Source organism: Callithrix jacchus, chromosome 7, assembly GCF_049354715.1.
Source record: "Callithrix jacchus isolate 240 chromosome 7, calJac240_pri, whole genome shotgun sequence".
In the NCBI taxonomy this organism is placed as follows: domain Eukaryota; kingdom Metazoa; phylum Chordata; class Mammalia; order Primates; family Cebidae; genus Callithrix; species Callithrix jacchus.
In genome coordinates this window covers 132,367,416-132,391,537 of record NC_133508.1, presented here as the reverse complement: position 1 = coordinate 132,391,537, position 24,122 = coordinate 132,367,416, and the positions used below count along the sequence as shown (strand labels likewise).

The following is a 24,122-nucleotide window of genomic DNA, read 5'->3' as shown; positions in this document are numbered from 1 at the left end:
CCTCTCCTGAATTTCCATCTTTCTGGATTCTCTCACTCAGTGCGAGAGGAGATTTTCTTCTCTGGTTTTCCCCCTCTGGGAACCCTTCTCACTCAGCATTGAGAGCAGCTTTTCTTTTCTCTCACTAGTGTGAGAGTTCGCTGTTTCTCTCTCCTTCTCCTTTTTCTCTCTTTCTACAAACACTTTTGAGTCCGGCATTTACTGCACACTGCACCGTGGTCCCTCTCTCATTCTTGAGAGGGCAGGAGACCAAGAACCTGGAGAAACATCCTCTCAGGGGAGCTGAGGGCACCCTGAACCCCTGAACCCCAATATTACATTTGCATTTGTTAAAAAAAAACTACAGGTTTTACACCAACTAATGCTATTTTCCAGATTACTTCTACAGCCATCTTTACTAACATTTTCTATTGTGATATTAAAAATTTTCTCAAGTGACCTTTGCTGAATCTTAATCTTTGATACCTATATTGCTTATTTCAATTATTTGTTTTAAAAAGTCTAAAAGCTATGTAGCCCCATTGTCCAGCTATATTAAACAAGAATGTCTAAAAGACATTTCGGACAATTTCAATCTAACTGGATTTTCTCATTTTTACCCACATTTAGAACATTAAATTCTTATAGTGCCAAGAAGATTAAAATGAGAACCAAACTAAGATAATCACTTATATTTAGACTTAACAATTTATCTGTAAAAAATTCAGACCATAAATTCCAATTTAACTTAAACTAAATTATTTCAAGTTACTATAATAGTTTATGGCCTAAAATAACCAGGATGATTTGCACTCCCCCCTCTAAATCTCCCCCAACTCCCCAAGTTGCACCCGACCTATACCCATTTGCGATGATGGTTGTTATAACTATGAGAAGGGTGCTACTGCTATCTAATGGGATGCTGCTAAAAACTGAAGAAAACCTAAACTGAAGGTTTAATAAAAAAGCCAAATAACCCCTCACCCACATACACATGTATATGAATATATGTATATTATAAATGAAATTAAACCAAACATAATCCTTTCATCTATTATAAATATTTACATTGAAATTATACTATAAATTACAAAACTAAACTGAAAATAGGTAGTATCATAAATCTTTAAAGAATCTGATAAGTAAAAACCCTTAAAGATTTTAACAAGATGCAAATTTCCCGTGTTAAAAAGAGTTTTAATGAATTAAACTTACGAGAGGCATGGCAGCGATGAAGTTGAACAAGTATCTCTTGAAATCTTTCCTGCTACGACCAATGATACCACTGCAAACCACCACATGCAATGCATTAGTTGCAAAAGAAGCAAAATCTACCACTAGGAAAACGTCTGTAAAGCTCTATTAGTCTTGGAAACTTCAATTAAATCAAAATAATCAATTTTAAAAGATTCTTAAAAAAAAAAACCACTTTTTTTGCAAAAATATGTTTGCAACTTTAAAATGTAATCATTTTGAACCTCATCCTGCAAATGGCAAAATTAAACAATAACTAATTATTTCCTTTGTAAAAATGGCCACTTTAAAAAAAGGCTTAAGTGGCTACAAAAGAAATTTAGATAGCAAAACAATTAACAACTATAGCCTCAGGAATGCATTATTATGAATAAAGTAGTATTTGTTTGTTTTAAAATATTTTAACAATTTGATTCTCATTTGTGTGAACTAATGGCAGGGAGACAGACTAATGGGGATGAGCAAAGGGTCAAGAATAAATATTTTAGGCTTTGTGGACCCTGTAGGACTCTGTTGCAACTACGCAATTCCGCCACTGTAAAACAAAAGCAGCCAAGAATAAGTGTGGCTGTATTCTAATAAAACCCTACCAAAACAGATGGCAGGTAGTAAGATTTGACCTGTGAGTCCTAGTTTGCCAACACTCTGAGACTAATGCATAGATTAGAGACCCAGAATGGATCTATAGAAGCTTCATGTCCCTCAACACACTTAAATTAGACTAGCTCAGCTTTTGCCTATTGTTAATCTGTTTTATGTATTTTTCTGCTTTTAAAATATACATTAACATTTTTTAAAAGGTTCCAAAACTTTATTAAAATGTTGAACAAAGCATTATAAGTAAAGGATCTTTGAGTAAGATATGTCTATGATCTAATACAAAATAGAATCTATTTGATCACAGAACTCTTTTTTCAAATAATACTTAATAATATTCCCAAATTTTGTAAGATATATTTATATAAAACATTTGAGAAACACTGGTCTAACTGGTTTAAACCTAGCTGCCCATATACACACAAAAATGACTAGGATATGTATGACGAGAGAAATAATTTCCTTTCTTTGAGGGAATAAATAAATTTGGAAAACCCTAGGTTAAACAAAGCTAACAAATGTCTTTACCAAAGACCTTCTCAAAACTTTTAATGTATAGTATGTGCATTTTTACTCTCTGAGAAAGGTTTGTAGCATGAAGTATTTCCTCTGTCATACCTAAGATTCCACAGAACATACTTTGGGAAATGTCAGACTGAATAAAAGAAATTAATACTCCAATTTTTATGTAACCCCTAAAAAGCAAAATAATTGAAAACAAAAATGGTTAACTACAAGAAAATTAAATAGAACCAAATAAAAATGTTTTTATAGCAATAAGAATATTAGAGACATTAAGCAATCAAGATAGTACCAAAGGTTCAGAGAATTTATGTTAAAATTTTTTGAATCAAACCAAAGTACATAAAACCAAAGTGCTTTAGTGCTGCTCAAGCTGTGACACACACAAGAACATGCCATCATTCAGCAATGGTTTACCATTGGAGTAGCAGCTATAAATGTAAAAAATGGTTTCTTGAATAAAGCTTTATTTCTGCTTATTATTCCACTGCAAAAGAAACATAATTAACAAAAAAACAATTTTACAGTAGCCCTTATCACTGTAACTTCCAAATGTTTAAGAATCTTTATAAAAGATAGTTTGGCAATTTTAAAATGCTGCTTGTAGCCAAACGGGTGAAAATAAAATATATCTTTATGATTAGATAAAGCAGCAACAGGGTATGAAGAATTTTCCTCCACGTCACAGAATTAGTACAGTTACTGCCTTAAAAAGGGTGTCTTTCCTATTAAGATTTTCCCATACTCCAGTCATTAGTCACCATAACAAATAAGTTTAAAAGATGAAAAGAATATTAAAATGAAGTACATTAAGGACCATAATAAGTCTCTTTGAGGCTCTCTTTAGCAGAAATACATGAATCTAGACTTACTTTAGAAAAGACAAAAAGGGAAAATAGATAAATCAATTTACACTATAGCTTAAATAGTGAGATGGAAATATATGTTAACTTTTCAAATAAAATTATCCTGTATGAATGTATAATATTTTAAAACTTCTTTTTGAGACATGGTCCAAATAAAGAATTTCATACATAGCAGAGGCTCAAAACTATTCAGGAGGAAGTTAACAACTTTAAAATGAGTATTTTACAATTGGTGAATGTGGGTTAAGAATAAAAGGAAGTTCCTTATGCTAATCTTTTTTGTTGTTGTTGTTGAGACAGAATATCCCTAAGCTTAAGTGATCCTTCTGCTCAGGGACTACAGGCATGTGCCACCACAGCCAACTAACTTTTGTATTTTTTGTAGAGACGAGGTCTCCCTGTGCTGCCCAGGCTGGCCTTGAACTCTTGGCCTCCCGCCTCAGCTTCCCAAAGTGTTGAGATTACAGACCTGAGCCACCATATCCAGCCCCTTATTCTATTTTTACAACTTTTCTCTAAGTATAAAGTATATCAAAATAATGGTTTTTAAAAAAATTTTTCAGAAACTTACACAAAAAACTAAAAAAAAATTTTTAATCTCAAAATTACATTTTAAAACCGAGTACTACTACACACACACACACACACACACACACACACAAGATTAGGATCCCCTACAAACACCCTTCAGGGGAGACCAAACAATTAACAAGCTCTCAACTCCAGCTTCTCGTAAGTGTTTAAGGCACTTACTTTTAAATATGAATTCACAGCCAAGAGTCATAGAATGCTTGAGGAAAGCCTCTAATGTGAATGACAAACAACAGAATAACAAAGGACCATGAAGGAAACAAAAAATGCACGGAGCTAAGAACACATTAAAAAAAAATTAAATAACTTCAGAGGTGAAAAAATACTGCATACTTAAAAGAATGATTGCTATAAAAATGAACATCCATACAAAAGATACCTCTTGGAAATAAAATTATAACAAATAAAAATTCACCAGATAATAAAGTTAAAGAAATTTCCTAGAAAATAAAATAAAATGGCAGAGACAAAAGTAGAACAGAAATTGTAAGATAATCAGATTATCAGTCCAGGGGCTCCAACACTCAGTAAGAATCCAGAAAAAAATGGAGAGAAATAATTTCTTTTTAAATACAAGAAAATTTATCAAAGAATGAGTTTCCAGATGGTAAAAGAGTTCACCTAGTGCCCAGCACAATGAATGAAAAAGAAATTCATACCAATGTTCAGTGAAATTTTCAAACATCCAGTCATACAACAGCAACTATTTTTTAGAGAAGATTGAGGGAGAGATTGAGGGAGGAACAAATCCCAGCTACAGCTGAGCAATTAGAATGGCAAAAGACCTCAATACCCACCCTGGAGCTGCACAACAGAATCTACTGGATGCTTCAAAAAGGTCTGATTAATTGAATCAGAATCTCTAGGGGTGGGGCCCAGACATTAATAGTTATTAAAATTCTCCAGATGATTCCAATCATTCTGCAGCCAAGTCTGAGACCAGAACAGAGTGATACTCTCAAAATTCTGAAGAAAAGTGATTTCCAACTTGGAATACACAAACATAGTTAAATTATCAATCAAGTATGAGACTAGAATAAAGACATTTTCAGATCTACAAGGTCTCAAAAATTGATCTCCCTTTCACCCTTACTCAGAAAAAGAGTGCATCTGCCAAAACAAGAAAGAAAACTGAGGAAGAGAAAAACAAAAAATTCAGAAACAGGTTATTTAATTCAGAATACAGAGATGAAAGAAATCCCCAAAATACTGATAAAAGCAAGTTCAAACATGATTGCTATTCAGTGGGCCTAAAATGCAACCAATCCTGATTAAAACAAGAAGACAGGAAACTACAAAATGTATAGGGTGGGGGTGGAAATAGAAAGATGAAGTTGATAGATTAGTTGGTGTTTGACCATATTACAATACTGAGAAGACTTTACAGTATTGTCAAAGAGCTCAAGCTGAATTAGGGGGAAGTAGGTTAAAAAAAAAAAACTAATGTGCACAAATAACAACTGGTAATTTATAAACACCAGGAAAAACAAAAAGTTGTATGGAAAAGGTACTATCAAAGTATGCCCTGTGGCTCAGCTGGAAGCAGCAGTCAAAATCATGTGAACAATACATTCTGATATAACAAAAAATTATGTAATTTTTATTAAATATATAAAACATCAAGAAGATGAGCATGGGGGATTATAAAAGGGCTAATTCTCACCTTCCAAAGTAGGAAATAAACACTTCCTCTCTAAAAATGAGAAATCTATGAACAGTAATACAAGTATATAATATGGAAATGCAGACACAAAATGAGAGATGAAACAGTAAAAAGAATAGAAAATGACTAACTCCAGATAAAGACAGTTATGAGTGAGAGGAGCCAAGAGATTGATGTGTTTTGTCATTAATGCTGTAGGACTATTTGACATTAAGCTATGTTCATGTATTATTTTTAAAGCCATGTTCATATATGACTTTGATTAAAATTAAAAGGCACAGGACTGACCAGGGAAACTTGGGTTGAATGTAAGAGCCTATCTAATTTGCCCGTATTCAGAGGTATATACTTTCAGGGCTTTAATCCTGTATGTACAAGATTCTTTACTGTCCTAGAGATATGAGTTAGAGAGCATGGTCATAAAGCATTCTTTCTCTTCCTACAAATCTTTAAGAAGCAAATCAATAATCTAAGACAAAAAAACCTTTATTTCAAATTGTTGGGGTATTTAACAATTTTAAGTACTGTCATTCAAAAAGTTATTTTAGATTAAATATTTTAAGAAATTTTCTGACAAAAATTACATATCATGAAATAAAATTCCTAGCAAAAATTTTTACTGTCATGCAAATTAGTGTTATGAAAAAAAATTCTTTAGTAACAGATAAATGGTAAATGGTTATAACCCAAGATATCCCAACTGACATTTGTGATGTTTTTACATTCAAAATTAGCAATTCCAGTGATTAATAACATGTAGAAAGAGTATAATGAAAAAATATAAAAAGCACTAATGGCAGATGCAGACAGAAATGTCAAAGAATTGTTTTCCCTTCCAATAAATATGCTCAATGTGATTCTTTGAAATGCTTTGAAATTTTCTTCCAAATTATCTCATTAATTTCAAAAATCCAACTTGCTGCTTTTTTAGAACTCCCATTACCACACTTATTATACTGCATTTTAATTTTCTGTCTACTTGTCTCTAACTCTTCATAAACTGTCAGCTCAGCAAGGCTTGGTACAGTTTCTTCTAGTTGCTAACATATAGACCCCTTTCACAGTGTATAGCACATTGCCTGGCACATGGAAAACACCAAATATTTTTTAAGTAAATGAACAATCACATAATTTGACTTGAGTATCTTTTACCTAATTTAGAATCTATTTCTTGCTTATAAAGATAATGCTTAAATATGAGACAAATTAGCATTTCACACATATAGGAGGAAGGTGAATGAAAAAGTACCTTTCAATTAGTGTCCCATTTTGAATCATCCAAACATCACAATATGTTCGAGACACCAGCATAACAGCAATAAGTATCAAGTAACCTGTCTAAAATAAACCAGGTATAGTAAATTAAATAAATGCATTTTAGAAAGTTCAGAGAAATATCACCTTGGTAACAATTTTTGGTTTCCAAATCTAAAGTTTTATGCTAGTTTTAACACAGTTGGCTGACATTTTTTCTATGAGCAATTTTAAACATAATCAAAATGGAACTCAAGAATATTATGTAAATGAAAAAGGTCTTATAGATTCATTTAATCTTTCTTATTCAGAATTCAAAAGTGAATCTTAGGCAGGTCAAAGAACTTGCCTTCATACACCTAATCAAGGACAGAAGCTAGGAATATAATTTAGATTACCTAGATTATAGTGTATTGTTGATTTTCTTGTATTTCTAACATATAACTTTAACAAAGAAAAATGACAGTAACTGTAAATATACAGTTAAATAACTAACAAAAGTTGAAACCTAAAATTTTGCCTAAGTAGAATAAATTTAGTTTAATTTGTTAGAAAAATTTCTAATAGTGCCCATGCCCTCATAGGGCTTTCCATTTAGTTATGAAGAGAAGAGTTACACATAAAAAGTAGCAGACAAATTTAGGCAAACATATTTGAATCACTTCATGTCCTAAGCTGTGGGATGGGAAGGTCTGGGGTAGCAAAAGACAGTTATGGCATTAGAAATATGATAAATAGTAAAATAAAAAAGAGAATGAGGATTAAGGGTAAAAAGGGTGAAGGATGTAATGGGGAAGAAAAGGGGTTAAAATCATATGAACTATGGTATTGTATAACCCGCAGAGTTTATACATATAAAATTCTTGCAAGCTTCTCAGTAGAACAAAAAGTGATTTTTAAAAAGTGATGTTTAAAGAATATTACTTAAGCAATGCTGTGCCAGACAGATTATGAAGCAGGGAAAGTTGAGGCACTGGGTGATTGGCTAGGAATCAGTTATCTTTCTATGAGATGAGAATCCTGCCACCCCAAGCCCAAACACACACATTTAAAGCTGATCTTAAACTTCCTAAATTAGAAAAATAAGACAGTGACATAGAAGCTAAAGGCAGGGAAGAAGGTCTGCAGAGGGTGGGAGGTTGGCCAATTTAGCCCCTTCTACCTCCCTTACTAACTCCCAGGGATTCATTGAATGTCTCAAATTCGTTTTACATTCACTGAACCTCTGCAATAGTTAAAATGAACATTAAGCTTTAACTAACTGGATGGTAATATACAAATCTTTCCTGAGAAGCTTATATTTTAAATAAGGATTCTTCAAAGGCAGAAAGTTGTAGAAATGAGAAAACAATCAGTTATGCCTAAGAGTCACTGGAAATAGTCACGAAAAAGATAATGAGCATTAAGTAATTTTTTAAAACATATTTGCTTTTGTTGTAGGGAGGGACGGGATGTCACAGACATGATGTTGTAAACAAATGAAAGGCTGAAGACATAGAGTCAGATCATAAAACAACATCTTCTAAGCAGATGATATTAAAAGGAAGGCCTAAGTCAGGTGATTTACCCTATAAGAAAAACGAAGTCAAATGTTTTTATTAGGATTTTAAGAAATAATACAAATTGGAAAAAGGAAAAGAAGCAAAAAGGCTAATTAAAATATAGTAATCCAGGTAAGAGATAGTGAGAACAGTAGGAATGTAAAGGGAGAGACTAATTTATGAGAAATTTTAGGACACTTAGAACATTTATAATATAAGGGAAGGAGCAGATCTTTAAAGTGTGTGACCCCATTTTTAAATTAAAATATATGCTTACACACAACATGACTATATATCAAAATGAGTAAGAGGCTAATAAGTGCCAAAAAGAAAAAAAATGTAGCTGCATTTTCTAATTTTCTTCAAGGAACATGTATTATCTGTCTAATTAGGAAAAAACAAGTGCTATTACTTTTTAAAAAATAATTTCTCAAGGGCAGAATCATCAGGACATGATGCCAAGGAAAGGAAGAGAACAGCAAATTCAGCATGATGGAGGAATGGACACTGTCATTGGGAAATGCAATGCTTTTGTAACAGTTAAGTACAGAAAAAATTAGCAGATCCCAGTGACCAAAAAGGGTGACATGGGAAAGAGAAAGAGTTGAAGGTAATGTTACTTCTAGTTACAGAATGAGAGAATGCTGAGGAAGATTGAGAACACAGCATTATTTTAATAATCATTAAAAATGTTTATAAAGATAATCTTGATAAAAGAGCAAAAGAATTACTTATAAAACTTTATTCATACAAGCAGCTAACTTTCTGAAATACCTGATGAATCCAGATATCATTTTGGTTATCTAAAAAGCATTTAATCAAATATATTCCACACTAATGTAACTTGTTAGCATCTCAATAAATAAAAAGGTTTGTCTTTTGAAATTTAATCTTATTTTTATTGACAATATTAACTATAACAAAGCAACACCATCTAGGGTAGCTGCATGGCAGTACCCTAGTATTTCATATAAAATAAAATGAAATGATAAGTCCTAAGCAAGAGAAAACTATTTAAAAACTGGCACTGAACAAGGGCTTTGTAGGTGATGATTTAAAGACAAAAATTTAGTAGTCTTCTTTACCTACAGAAAGAACATTTGACATACAGTTTAACCGAAGTGTTATGATTTTATTTTTCTAATCTTATGTAACCTCGAAAGATGAACACTTAATGATATAATTTGGGTATCTGTCTCCACCCAAATCTCATGTTGAAATATAATACCCAATGTTGGAAGGTGGGGCCTGGTGGAAGGTGTTTGGGTCATGGAGGTGGATACCTCATGGCATGGTGCTGTCCTCCAGATAGTGAGTGAGTTCTCATGTATCTGGTTGTTTAAAAATATGTGGCACCTCCTCAGCCCTTTGCTCATGTGATATTATTAAGCTTGCTCACCATGTAAGACACTGGCTTCCCCCTTCACCTCCTGCTGTAATTGCAAGCTTCCTGAGGTATCCCTGGAAGTGGAGGAGATGCTGTGCCATGCTTGTACAGCCTGCAGAACCATGACCAATTAAATCTCTTTTCTTTATCAATTACCCAGCCTCAGGTATTTAATGCAAGAATGGCCCAATATATTTAACATTATAATTTCATAAGACTTACCTCTTTGCAAAATGTTCTAGGGACCATGATTTTCAGAATCTGGGTGAGCCTTGAGAAAAACACCTTGTCCACCACAGCTCGCTCCTTTTTCCCCTCTTTCTACGTTTAAAAAAAAAAAAAGGCCTTTTAAGATAGCTATAACAAATGTATAATAAAATTAAAGAATCATGTTTCATCTAAGTCAATATAAGCAGCTATCAAGATAAATAAATTTACAGAACACACTTGCATACTTACACTGCTACTCATATTCAAACATGTTTTTGAGAAAATAATGTTACCTAAAAACTGAATAAGGAAGTGAGTTCTGGAACCACACAATTATCTGGGTGAAGCAAACTACAAACACAAGAAGTAGCAACTGAAAAATACCAAGGTGAAAGCCTGTAATGTGCGTGAGGAAGATAAATATGGCTAACCCGGCTGGAGCTGTGAGGAAGGTACCATCACAGAGGATGACGTCAGAAAGATAACTGAAAAAAATGTCGAGAACTTACTGAGTTTTGTATCAGCCACTTCCTGATTAACACCATACTTAAAAAAAAAATCCTGAACAGAATTTTCCCTGATATCAAATACAGAAAACTTGTGGATTCCTAGATTTACCATTTCACATTTCCAATATATAATCTGTCAGTTCATTCTCTCTTCCTCATAAAATTCAAAGACAGACAAGGTTCTTTCACTCATGCAGCTCACATTCTAGTAGGAGAAACATAGACAAAAAATAAACCAATAAATAAATTATTACAGATAGACTAGGCAGGGTCATGAGGGAAAAAAGAACAGTTCAGACAGGATGATCTGAAAAGCCTCTTGACATTTAAGCTTAGACATAAATAAAGTGAAGCCATGTGATTATTTAAGGTGGGTAACAGAATGGAGGAAGTGAAGCACAACGAACATCAAGTACAAAAATCCAGTGTTGGAAATAAAATAGCTGTGCACATTTCACAGCAAGATGACACTATTGCTATAGCAAAGGGAACAAGAATGAGAGAAGCTGAAAAGGTAGGCAGGGCTTATAAAGGACGGAACCTTGAAGCTACAGTAAGGCTGGAGAGCTTATTGTCAGTGTAGGGGGATTTAAAAGATAATCTTACCTCTCTCAAGAGTTTTTTAATTTTCACTATCTGCATGAAAATGGAAGTACTAAACTATTTGCAAAGATAAGGAAAGAAGTAGCAAGACTATCCTATGGTAGAGGCTATTTACTTATTACTCTTGGAATGTTTGGGAGAACAGACAAGAGAAACTTCTTGGAAAAGGCAAGACACTCCAGAAAAACCCCAATCCCCTGATTAACTACTGTGCTCCTGACAAACAAATGCCTGTACTTGTAGAGTAACTCTATTAGTTAAATATAATGTAAATATGCTTTGATTAAATAAATAACTTGATGAGCCAGGTGAACTGTTTGGCTACTGAATTAGAATAATAACTACCAACTATATGTGAGACATTGTGCTAAGTGCTTTATAGATATAATCCTAATAAATAGGCACTGAGTGTAGTACAGAACTGTAGACCATGAAAGGAAGTCTGAAGGCACTGTGTTTATAGGGTTAGACTAGAAAGACTACAATAGAAGAACCAGTAAAGAATCAACTTCCCTGCAACTGCAGGAACACACACTCAGCATTTCACGTCTTTCAAAGTTGCAAACCTCATCCTACTGAGTTATAGGCTCAGTCTACTTAATTCATACATGCATGCATTCATTCATTCAACAGACAGCTACTTGATCCAAACTCTCTTCTAAATGATGAGGACACAACAGTAAACAAAATAGAGAAAAAGCCCTACTGACAGTCCATTTAGTTGAACTAGCCTATTCTCCTCAAGCTAAATCTTACACATTTAACCTAATCTCCTTTTGTATTTTCCCCAAACCCAGAAAACATTGGAAGAAAAGAGTAAAGAGAAGGTGATCCATATTAATTACCTTTAAAAAAAAAAGAAGTTAAACCTCTACTTGTTTTTCCTCCTGTCACCATTCCTAGCTGGAACCTTAAGTGGCACAATCCTGAGGTGAAATGGACATCTGAGTTAAATAGAGGAACCACCTGTTTCTAGCTACTCTAAAGAAATGATTAGAACAATGAAGAAGGTTAGAAAAAAAAGAGTTACAAGAGAGTAATGTTGAAACACTAAAATATTAGTTGCTAATTGGTATAAAATTCTTCATTTTCTTCTGTCCCTGTTATCACTGTCCCTATCCTTAAACTGACTGAAAGCTGACAGATTTTCATTACATTTCAAGAGAACTATATTCGTCCAAAAGTTATCACTGTTTCTCTAAAGGACCACCTGAGGGGTGGGGGAGCACCTGGCTCAGAAGGGCTGAATTCAAAGAGATGTCAGGAATACTGGACTATCTTGATCACAGCAAAACTACCTGAAACCTATCTAAATAAGAATAACTACAGAGGCAGTACATTTCATAACATTACTAGAATTCATTTTAAATTCACCATGAACTTTTCTCACTTCTAAACTTCCCAGTAATTTTTTTTTAAATACAAATAAAAAGACCACTGTGGTGACATAAGTTTAACATTAACATTATAGAAAAAGCAAACAAATCATTAAAAGCTATTTGAGAAGTCAAAGCAATAATGCAATGAGGAAAAAAAAAATACCTAAAATTCAAGAGGTAACAAAGTACAATGAGAAATTCCTATTGATGACCATTATCTTAGGTGAGATTGACTGAAAAAGATGTTTGAAATAGCAGTAAAATAAGAGGCCATGTAGTGCTGACAGAGTAAAGTATTCCTGTATATTGTAGGGAAAAGTGAAAACTGATACAACTATTATATATCATTTATCAAAATGTAAAATGTACACTAACTGTAAAATGTAAAATAACCCAGCAAATTTACTTTCAGGAACCTATTCTACAGATATACCTGTACATATGCTTAGCCACACAAATAAAAACATCGTACTCTGTTTATAATACCATAAAATTAAAAACAACCTAAATGTACACCAACATTACATAAATCATAATAAAATTGTTCAATGAAAATTCTATACAACTCTAAAAACGAAAGCAGCTCACATACGTACAAACAGAATACGAAAGAGCAGTTAAATTAAGTAGGTCTACAGCTTTAAATTGATCTAAAAAAACAATATGCTGGAAAAAATTAAAATGATACATGCAATTCATTTTACACATGAATTTATGAAACTTTCAAATATGTAAAGTAATTCTACGTATATTGTTTATGGATACACACACCTACACAAAATACAAAAATATGCATGGGAATGCTACTGAACCCAATACAGTACTTATCTTTATACATTTTGAACTTCATTATATTGCTCTCTAACTTTCTAATTAAATCTTTTTTTCTCCTTAAAATTCATATCTTATGAAAATTGCCTCTCCCTACCCCACCCCCATCACAAAGGATATAAAAAATTTCTATGAAAAAAATATGTTAAATTGCCTTCCTCATAACATATTCACTGTAGAAAAATTAGAAAAATCTGATGACCAAAAATAAGAAAACGAAACCTACTGTCTTTGTTACATATCCTATTAGATTTCATTTTAGCACATAGGTGTGCATGTGTGCACTTCCTATAAATTTAACAAATGTGGTATCAGTGTGTATCTTGTGTCCTTTTTGTTGCCAATTACTTAATATAAACTAAATTTATCTTGCTCATACTATGCAACCAGCAGATAAGTATATACTAAAACAATATTGTACCGAAAAATGAGAAGAAAAATGAGTGAAATGAATCTAGCTGTCCTGAAACTTGCAGATATGATATGCAAATAAGAGATATGAGTAAGATAAGATAACTAAGATTTCATTACTCAGCTATAACTTAGATATATATGAGAGATCATGGAGCTGGAGATATATCAGAAAAGTGGACATAAGCACATCTTATCACATTTTTCAAATACTGGGAAGGAAATACCATGGAAACTAAAGAACAACAATCTTGATGTCAATCACCAGGATATTCAGAGAACAGACACTGACATGGAGAGCTGGGGAAGACGTGAGAGACACTAATCACTAGAAGCCAGCATGAGTTTACTAAAAGTACACCATGTTAAACTATTCTAATTTTCTTCTTTGTTAAGGATACCATACTAGAATACTAGCTGACATGTAGAATGTAAGCTCTATGAAGGTGGAAACTTATTTTTATAACTGTCATATACCTAGAGCCAAAAATGCCAGGCATATATGAGGGGCCCAATAAATATTTATTGAAAGATTGACTTACTAAATGAATTAATAAATTAATAAAGAAATTAGATGTTTCCTATAAAATTATTGTGGCCTTAATGGAGAAATATGAACCAGATTTTGCTGTAGTTGGATATATTCATAGCTGAATAACCAAAAACAAAGACTAAGAGATGCCACAGAGCAATCTCCTTGGCCCTTACATAGTCAATACTACCAGCATGTGAAAGAAAGGAAAGGCAAATTAAATTTCTAGATAATTCTTCTATTTAACATGTCAGATGTGAGAAATGCACTAAAAATTAGACTAATGGTATAGACAGTGGATTAAACCTAATAAACTGATATTTACAGCAATAAATTAATGTTTATCTAAAAGAAATCAACTGAGTTAACATACGACCCAGCAATTCCACTTCTAGGTATACATCCAAGAGAAATAAAAACATATCTCTATATAAAAACTTGTGCACAAATTTTCATAGCAGCATTATTATTCATAATAGCCAAAAAATAGAAACATCCTCAACGTCTACCGGCTGATGAACTGATTAATATAATGTGGTATATATATACAAAGAACACTATTTAGTGATAAAAGGAATGCAATATTGATACAACAACAATATGATGAAACTTGAAAACATTGTGCTGTGTGACAGAAGCTAGGCATATTATATGCTTTCATTTATTTGAAATGTCCAGAACAGGTAAATCAATAGAGACAGAAACAGATTTGTGGTTGCCAGGGATTGGGGGAAGATGGTAATAAGGAGTGACTACTAATGGGTACAGGATTTTTTGGAGAGATGAAGATTTTCTAAAATTATGTAGTGGTAATAGCCACACAACTATACTCATTTATACACTTAAATGGATAAATTTCATGGTGTATCAATTATATCTCAATAAAGTTATTAAAAAAGAAATAAATCAACTGATGAATATAACATGTAGAGGTATAGAGCTGTTTGTCAGAAAGACACTTGAAGTTTATAATTTACCATAAACTCCACTTAATGTAAAAAATATTTATGGTGAAAGAAATAAAAGCAATTTCAGGATGAATTTTAGCAATATCATATTCATATCAAGGAATGTAATCAGGCTGATATATTCCATGCTAGTCAGGCCACATCTGGACAACTACATTCCATTCTAAGCACAATGCCTAAGGAAACTAGTGTAAGTCCAAAGGAATGCATACAGAACTGAAAAAGGATCAGAACACATGTCACATGAGACATTTGAAGGTATTGACGTTGCTTAGAACGGGGAAAGACTCATAAGATACAACTATCTTCAAATATATGTGGGTCTACTAGAGAAAACATCCAGGCAAGGTGGCTCACACCTATAGTCCCAGTCCCAGCTACTTCAGAGGCTGAGGCAGGAGGATCCCTAGAGCTCAGGAGGCAGACATTACACAGAACTATAATCATGCCACTGCGCTCCAGCCTGGATGACAGAATGAGACCTGGTTGGTAAAAAGAAAATTTTAAAGAAAAAGTAAGAGATAAAAGAGAATGGAGAGGAAATGAGGAGAGAAGAGGGGAAGGGAGAAGAGGGGACAGGAGAAAAGAAAGGAAGGAAAGGGAGAAGGGAAGGGGAAGGAGAAAGAGGGAGGGAGGGAGGCAGGATCCCAATACAAAAGATGGTAACAGTCACTGCTAAGAAGCTAGAAGGGGGGAAATTATGTCATCATGGGCTAGAACTAATGCAGTTAAGGGTGCCTCCTAGAGTAACACTTTCCACTGAACAAACAGTTTCAAGTAAATACCAGAAGATACTTGTCAGGATTCCTATTTCAGAAAGATTTCCTGTAATACGTAGAAGACTGGAGGTATTTTTAAGTTCTCTACTAATAAAATTTTATCCTAAATCAAAATCATATAACAAAATTAATGAAATAAATGCATGAAATCCAAAAAAGAAGATGATTTAAAATTTTACCTCATTGTTCTGTAATGGTGGTTTTCCACTTTTCTTACTGCAGAGGAAAGAGAGAGAGAGAGCTTTACTTTGTGTGCAAAGTGCTACCATTAAAATGATTTTAAGATGTCAAATATACCAAATTATTTAAAAGCGTTTCTTCTTTTTCATTCATGGTGAGATAGAACATATTAAATAATAATAGTCCAGCTGATTCTTAGTAAGCATTATTTACAAAAAGTACTTAATAAATTTTTACTAGTATTATGTAACAGACATTTTGTTCGGCGATTTTTAAATGTGTGTGTGTGTGTGTGTGTGTAAATGCAAACATAAATACAAGTCTGCTTCTTTATCCTTGAATCACAGCTTGGCCATGTTAACTGCTTTGGCCAATGGAACATCAGCAAACCAACACAAACAGTGGCTTGAGAAATGTGCTCTGCTTCCTCTTACCGCTGGGAATCTTTCCTTAACCACATGAGCAATCCCAGGCTAGTCTTCTAAAGGATGACAGAATATGTGTCATTCCCGAATTACAAATGAGGAAACTGGCCTGGAGAAAGAAAGCAGTATGTCCAAGGTTCATATTCTGACTACTAGTCTAGGCTACCTCCCCAAACAGTATAATTAGCCAGGTATTGGTCCTTTGGTCCTTTCGGTAACACACTACCATGGCACCCTATGCTTCTACATAACACTGATCACATTTTGAATTTGTTTGATGTATATTTCCTTCCATTAAACTAGTTCCATGCTATCAGGAACTAATGCAGGCTGGTTTCTCCGAAGCTGAGGTAATATGGTATTTGGAGTACAAATGTTCATTAGGGATCAACATCTGTGAATGGAAGGCAGAGAAACCAGTTTTGGGCAGAACTCAAACTGTGATGCAAGCCCAACATAACTTCAGCCAACCATACAGGAAGTTTTAAAGCAAGCACTGTCCATCAGAGTGCTCTGTGATGGGCTGAAATGGCCAGGTCTTTAATACCTCTGCCTTGCTCTGTCTAGAAATGCATGCAGAGAGTTTATAACATGAGGAGAGGGAAATGTCTCTAGAGCTGAGGCAGACTCTAAGGCGGGAAAGTGCTGGAGTCGGGGGGAACACAAGGGCAGGGGAAGAGAGGCCTGCAGGATCTCACATTTCTCACAGCTAGGCAGTAAAACCTTCTTTAAAGGGGAATCTGAGTCTACTACAGGGTTCATACATTATTCAACCCTCTATGTTCAACATGTAGTTGAACTCCGAGGATCTGCAGAATGCATATCTTCATTAATAAGACACCAGGTCACCAAATAAGACTAGAAAGTCAAACTTAACTACAATTCAATAGATGCCCTTATTTTAAAAAGTACTTAGGTTATTATTGTTTCTAATTTCAGTTATATTATAGATTATTTATCTGTTTAAAATCTTTTATGAATTGTAAAACTGTTATACAAAATGCATTTTAGCACAGCAAAAGAAACAATGCAGTGAAGAGATAAACTGTGGGAGAAAATATGTGCAACCTGATTAGTGGTTAATATCCAAAATATGTAAGGAACTCAACTCAATAGTAAGACAACAATCCAATTTTAAAAAACGAGCAAAGGACCTGAATAGATATTTCTCAAAAGACATATAAATGGCCAACTAGTATATGAAAAAATTCTCAACATCACTGATCATCGGAAAAACACAAATCAAAACCACAATGAGATAATATTCATACTTCTTAGGATGACTACTATCAAAAAGATAAATGATAACTGTTGGCAAACATGTGGAGAAAAGAGATCACTTGTACATTGTTGGTTGATAGGAGTATGAATTAGTACAACCATTATGGAAAACAGTATGGAAGTTCCTTAAAAATTAAAACATAACTACCATACGATCCAACAATCCCACTTCTGGGTATAGATCCTAAGGAAATGAAATCAGTATCTCAAAGAACAATCTGCACTCTCATGTTCCCTGCAGCACTATTCATAACAGTAAAAGATATGGAATCAACCTAAGTGCCCATTGAGGGATGAATGGATAAAGAATATGTGGTATATAAATACAGTGGAATAAATTCAGCCCTTAATAAAAAAGGAAATTCTGTCATTTGCAACAATATGGATGAACCTGGGGGACATTATACTAAATGAAATAAGCCAGGCCCAAAAAGCCAAATTCTGCATGATCTCACTTACATGTGGAATCTAAAAAAGTCCAACTCAGAAGCAGAGAATAGAATGGTAGTTGTCAGGGGCTCAGGGGTTGGAAGAAATAGGGAAAAGTTAGTCAAAAGGTACAAAGTTCAGCCACCATAAAACGAACAAGTTCTGGGGATCTAATGTACAGGATGGTGACTATGGCTTGATAATTGTAATTGTTTCACAATGTATATGTATATCAACATAAAAATTAAAAAATTAATATTCAATAAAAATGCCACCGTGTTTACCACTAATAAATGTTACAGGTTGATATTTACAGAGATAAATGGAGATTCATGTAGTACGATGCTCACAAAAATACATATATACATGTACACACACACAAACTGAGATATAGCTAGCCTAGAGTTAGAACCTGTACACTGCCATCTTATAAAGGACAAAACTGTTTCCATTCTCCTCACAAGGACTGCTAACCTTGGTTTCTGTAAACTGCTACATTACTTTGCAAAAAGGTAAAGCTGCATAGTTTCTCTGTAACTCCCAGAATTGCTGGCCTTTGATCATCAGTAATGGCCAAGAGTAAGCACCCCCAAATAATTCCAACCTGGAGCCAAGTAACTCCCACCCAGACGATGTGTAAGCAAACGGTTATCTTAAGTTCTGCAAATCTCTCTCCTAGCCCTCGGAGTGTCCGGAACCCATCACCCTCCTCTCCTACCCAGGAGGTGATTTACAGCCCACCAAGGTATCTTGGTGGGATGAAGGTCTTCTTTCATCTCTGCTCCTTCCCCCAGCTCCCAAAAGTAGTTCAGTGGGTACAAAAAGGTCTTGTCTCTCTTCTTTCGGGGCCACGGGTAGGAGAGACGTGAGTCCTCCGTGGTCGCCGGCAATAAACCCTGCAATTTGGCATACTTTTGTTCTGGTGTTGACTTTCTGTGCTCAGTTCAATGCAACAAAACAAACACCCCTACAATCACCTATGAGTGAGCCACATGATCAGTCACTCACCCATCATTTCATCACTTTTCTTTCTCCAAGTTTCCATGAAATACTTTGTTCAGAGGGAACCATGACATCTTATAAAGCTTCAATTGGCCTAAACACATACTCTACATATAAGTCCTATTTTGGATTTTCCTATTGGGTGATTTTCTAGAAAAATATAATTTTCCAAACCTGATCCTTAGCAGAGACAAGAAAAAACTAAATAGACTAAAAAACTGAAATTATGAAAGTTGTCTGAGAGCTGCCCATCTCCTACCCTTCCATTCTCCCCCTGCCCCCTACACCAAAAAAAAAAAAAACAAAAAACATCTCAAACTATTTACCGGGAATTCTAACAAAACCCCTGAGTGAACAGATAATTCCAATGCTTTAACTGTTTTAGGACATAGACAACAGTAGCTTCCACATTATTTCTGCTGCAGGTAAAACACTGACACCCAAATTTGGCCAGGCTCCCATCTGTAATCCCAGCACTTTGGAAGGCCGAGGCAGGTGGATCACTTGAGGCTAGGAGTTCAAGAACAGTCTGGCCAATACTGTGAAATCCCCTCTCTACCAAAAATAGAAAAATTGGCTGGGCATGGTGGCACATGCTTGTAGTCCCAGCCACTTGGGAGGCTGAGGCATAAGAATCGCTTGAACCTGGGAGGTGAAGGTTGCAGTGAGCTGAGGCAGTGCCACTGCACTCCAGCCTGGGCAACAGAGCAAGGCTCTGTCTCTAAAAAAAAAAAAAAAAAACCTAACAAAAACTGCACGAAGAAAACTACAAACTATTCTCACTTACATCAACAGATTTTTTTTTAATTTCAGACAATGAGAATGTATTGCCTATTCAAAAATTAAATACCTTATAATTACAACTGAAACATGAACATACACATAATGACTTTCAGAATAAATTCCAAATTCCATAGAATGGTACTCAAAGAACTTCACCATCTGGCTTCTGCCTTCTTTTCAGGTTCATCTCCTGCCACTAAGCACAACACTCTGTGCTCAAGTTACCTTCATCTATCAGGTTAAACTACATGAAACTGCAATTATTTGACCATTTCTCACTTATAAAATGGCAACTGCACATGCCTCAACCTAATACTGTGCTCTCTCTCACCCCACTAGTTCCCCACATACTATTTCTTCTGCTTTAAAGAACTCATCAATCAACCTGTTTGATTACCACTTTAAAATCCAGCACCTATCTTCTTAGAATGGAGTGGCCATCTGTATTAGTTTGCCCAGAATGGTCCTTGTTTACACCTGTTGTCCTGATATAATAATTAATTGCACCCTTTCAGCCTCAAAACTATACCAGTTAGGATAATAAATTACATGGTGACCCTGTCTGAGAGAACTTCCTGTCCATCCTCTACCACACAGTGTGTATTAGGTATCCTCTGTGTTCCCTAGGCAATCTGTACATCTTATCTCTCCCCTCATCAGCTTCTTGAGAGCAGGGGACATGTCTCATTCATCTCTACTCACGCCTAAAACTATGTCTGACACATAATAGGTACTTCTATCTTGTTGTACCTTCTAAACTTTGTTTCACTTAGTATGTTAATAAATTTCCTTTCAAAAACATTTTTTAAAGGAAGATTTTTAGTTGAGTTAGGCCAAGACTTTTGGATTTTGTCAACAAAGCAGAAAGATCTAAATGACCAGATATAAAACTGGGAAACCTGCCAGAGCCAAGACAGTAAACCAACCAGAACAAGTAAACCAACCAGAACAAGTTAACAAGAGAGCAGCTGCCTATGGCAAGCAATCTGAGGAGTACAAGGATATATTTCCTCACAACACACACTGGGTAAGACACTTGTTTTAAGGTACCATTTCAAAATAAATGCTTGGACATTCAGCTACATTTGAATCCACTTCCTTACAAAAAAAAAGGTTAATTGCCATATTTCTATTCCTTCTACTATCTATATTTTATCTAATTTTGAATATAATCAGAACTTCACACTAAAAAACCCCTACTTGGACACATATTACTTTCATTCGCAGCTTAAGGGTTTAAAAACAAAACACATTGACTCAGTAAGGTCAGATAAAAATAAAACACCACTTGTATACAAAGTAAAATCAAACCAATCTTATTTTTATATATTTATAAGGATGAAGATCTAGAAGTAAACAACTGAAGACAAGAGTAGAAATATCTTAAAAGCCAAGTCCTAATGACAATATCTACATTTAGTAATACTGATGCAGGTTTTCTAATAATGTATACCTATATAGCAAACTAATGTTAGTTTGCTATATAGGTATTTATGACATCTATGGGGCCTAATCCCAAACTTCTGTTTTTCGTTAGGGAATTCTTTCACAGATCAAAGGCTATTCTTCTAAATGTCCTCAATAGTGGCAAGTATTCATTTTTAGAAATAGCCCTTCATTACTGAAAATGCTCAAAAGTAGTTAAAGCCATGCCATAGGGTGATTATGTTAAACGTTGATGTTTTTGATCTACTAGAATTATAGATTAAGAAGTACTATCATGGTAAAAAGAGGGGAAATAGAAGATAGGACGCCAACAATTATGCAGACTACACAGTGAGGATAGGAAAAGTTAGAAACAGGAAGAAGTAGGCAGGCATAAATTATACAGGGTCTTAACACTAACTTAAGATTTTAGCCGAATATAAAGAAAATTGCCTTTTACTTTATTTTAATTTAAAAAAACACCAATTTTGAATAATTAAGGAAATAGAATTGCAAAATAAAACTATGAAAGTGGAAACTCTCCAAACTTATCAATATCCTGTTATGAACCACAGGCTCTCCAGGTACATCTTAAGGGATTTAAAGATTAACAGGTAAGGTACTTGCCCTCAAGGATTTTACCATCCACCTAGAGAAAAATACAGATAAGCAACTATCATATCAGACAAAGTTAAGTATTATGTTCTAAACAAGGTGCTTGCTATCTATGAAAGGCAAGAGCAACTAATATTAACCCAAGGGGAAGAAAAAGTGAAAACTTTATTCAAGAAATGATGTGGAATCTAAACTTACACTTAAAAAATAGACAGGATTTAGGATGAGATGATTAAAAGAATGATATGATGTTCTACAGTAAGGGAACACCATAAGCAAAATAACTGATTTCTTAAGAGAGCAGAGTGTATTAGAAGAAAGAAAAACAGTCTTCTCTAGTATGATTACACAAAGAACTTACACATTTCAAAAATAGACTAAATCTGTTCAAATCCTAGTAATAGTTCAAAGTATGGCTCTAGAGAAAGAGCTCCTGGACCAGAATCCCAATTCAACTGTGTGCTAGCTGTGTGACTTTGGGCAAATTATGTAATCTCTGTTTTCTCATTTGAAAAATAGAGATAATAACACCATTAGCTAAAACATGTAAAGTACTTATAATACCACCTGGCATAAAGACTCAAAACATGTTAGTGATCATTATTACACCTTTTACTGGCTGTGTGACTGAAGAAAGATGGAGCCTCATCTTTAAGAGTGGGGACAATAATATTTACCTGATAATCTTTGCCCTCAGTGATTAGAATATATTAGGCATCTAAGGATTACCCCAAGATCAGAAATGATGAATGCCTGAACAAAGGCAGGGGTATAAGAGTGGAAGAAAGAAACATGAAAATTACTAGAAATGACAAGTAAGGGAATAAGTAAGAGTTGGGAACTAACTACATATGGAAATGAGAGGGAGAAAAGACCACAAACTTAAAGACAGAGGAAGTATTAGCAGCCATCAACTCCAAACTGATATCACAAAAGGCAAAGTATTTTTCCCCAAGTCTCAAAGGCAGTTTGCACCTGGGGTTACTGAAGGACACTGATTTCACTGACTACAATAAAGAATAACAGTAAAAGAAGCATTCAGAGAAACAGCAATTGGATTCACCATAAACATGTTGATTTCACATACCAGTAAGCTAAGTATATGGAAATGTTCAGAAGACAATTTTTTTAAATGCTTAGATTTGAAGTTCATGAACAGAGGTGTTGATTTGGAAGACATTAATATGACAATGATTTGGAAATACAGTGATAAAAATCCCTTGGGAAACAAAAATATAAAATCTGAAATGTGAGTGTTGTTTTTGTTTATTCAGATGCTGTACTAAAAAATTTAGAATGTGTTCTGAAGGAACTTGGTTTAGGTTGTTTCCTGACTGACAATGCTCCTAGGTAAAGAAGCAAACTTTGCTCTTAAAAGGAAAATATGTTTATTATAAGCCTCAAAATTATTCTGACAAGTAATTTTAAATAAAATGTCCAGACCATAATAAAAGATAATCAAGCACTAAGGAAATTAGACTCCATAATCAAGGGCCAGCAGAAATTATAGAAAACAAAAAACAAACTCAAGATTTCAGTTGGCATTTGCAGATATAGCCTATAAAAAATGTAGATTATATATTTTTATATACACAAAAAAAATTTTAAGATAACAAGAAAAGTCACAAAAAGTAATGCTGATCTGAGAGAACCAAATGAAATTTCTAAAAATAAAATGTACAATTGACATTAAATATAAAATCAATAGGTTTAGGAGATTTCACACAGCCAAAAAAAAAAAAAATTACACCATGACAAATGCACATAAATTAGGAGAAAAGTCAATGAAGGTAGTGTTCTAAAGCATCTGGGAGGATGATAAAGTACTACTGATTAAGGTTTAGACTTGAAAAAAAGTGAAACCCACATTAAAAGTTCTAGAGTAACTTGTAAAAGAAAAAAAAGAGAATAAGTTATTAACTACTAGAAGTGGTAAAAATGAAACAATGGAAAAAAGCAAGCAACAGGCTCACAAGTGAACCTACACAAAACCAGCAGAGTAACTGTCCAGCCACCCACAAAAGTGAGGGTAAAAGATGATCGTTGAAACCACTGAATTTTGGGGAGGTTAAAAGCCATGGGTCAAAGAAATCAGAAAATATTTTG

At 34.1% G+C, this 24,122-nt stretch overlaps 1 protein-coding gene across 19 annotated transcripts in view; it reads right to left on the bottom strand.

The window, feature by feature from the left end:
- Positions 1-24,122, bottom strand: part of ABCD3 (ATP binding cassette subfamily D member 3) — an 89,323-nt gene that overhangs the window by 38,282 nt on the left and 26,919 nt on the right. For 5 of the 19 annotated variants that reach the window (XM_078333060.1, XM_078333059.1, XM_078333057.1 and 2 more), the window contains exons 2-5: positions 16,056-16,092; positions 9,877-9,975; positions 6,722-6,810; positions 2,770-2,839 (exon numbers count right to left, since the gene is read on the bottom strand). In XM_078333060.1, coding sequence (XP_078189186.1) covers positions 2,770-2,839; positions 6,722-6,810; positions 9,877-9,903 — 186 coding nt within the window. In that variant the 5' untranslated portion in view covers positions 9,904-9,975; positions 16,056-16,092. Of the gene's footprint in view, positions 1-1,194; positions 2,840-6,721; positions 6,811-9,876; positions 9,976-16,055; positions 16,093-24,122 lie in introns of all 19 variants that reach the window. The other 14 variants (XM_009001745.5, XM_009001743.5, XM_009001742.5 and 11 more) reach the window with 6 other exon arrangements.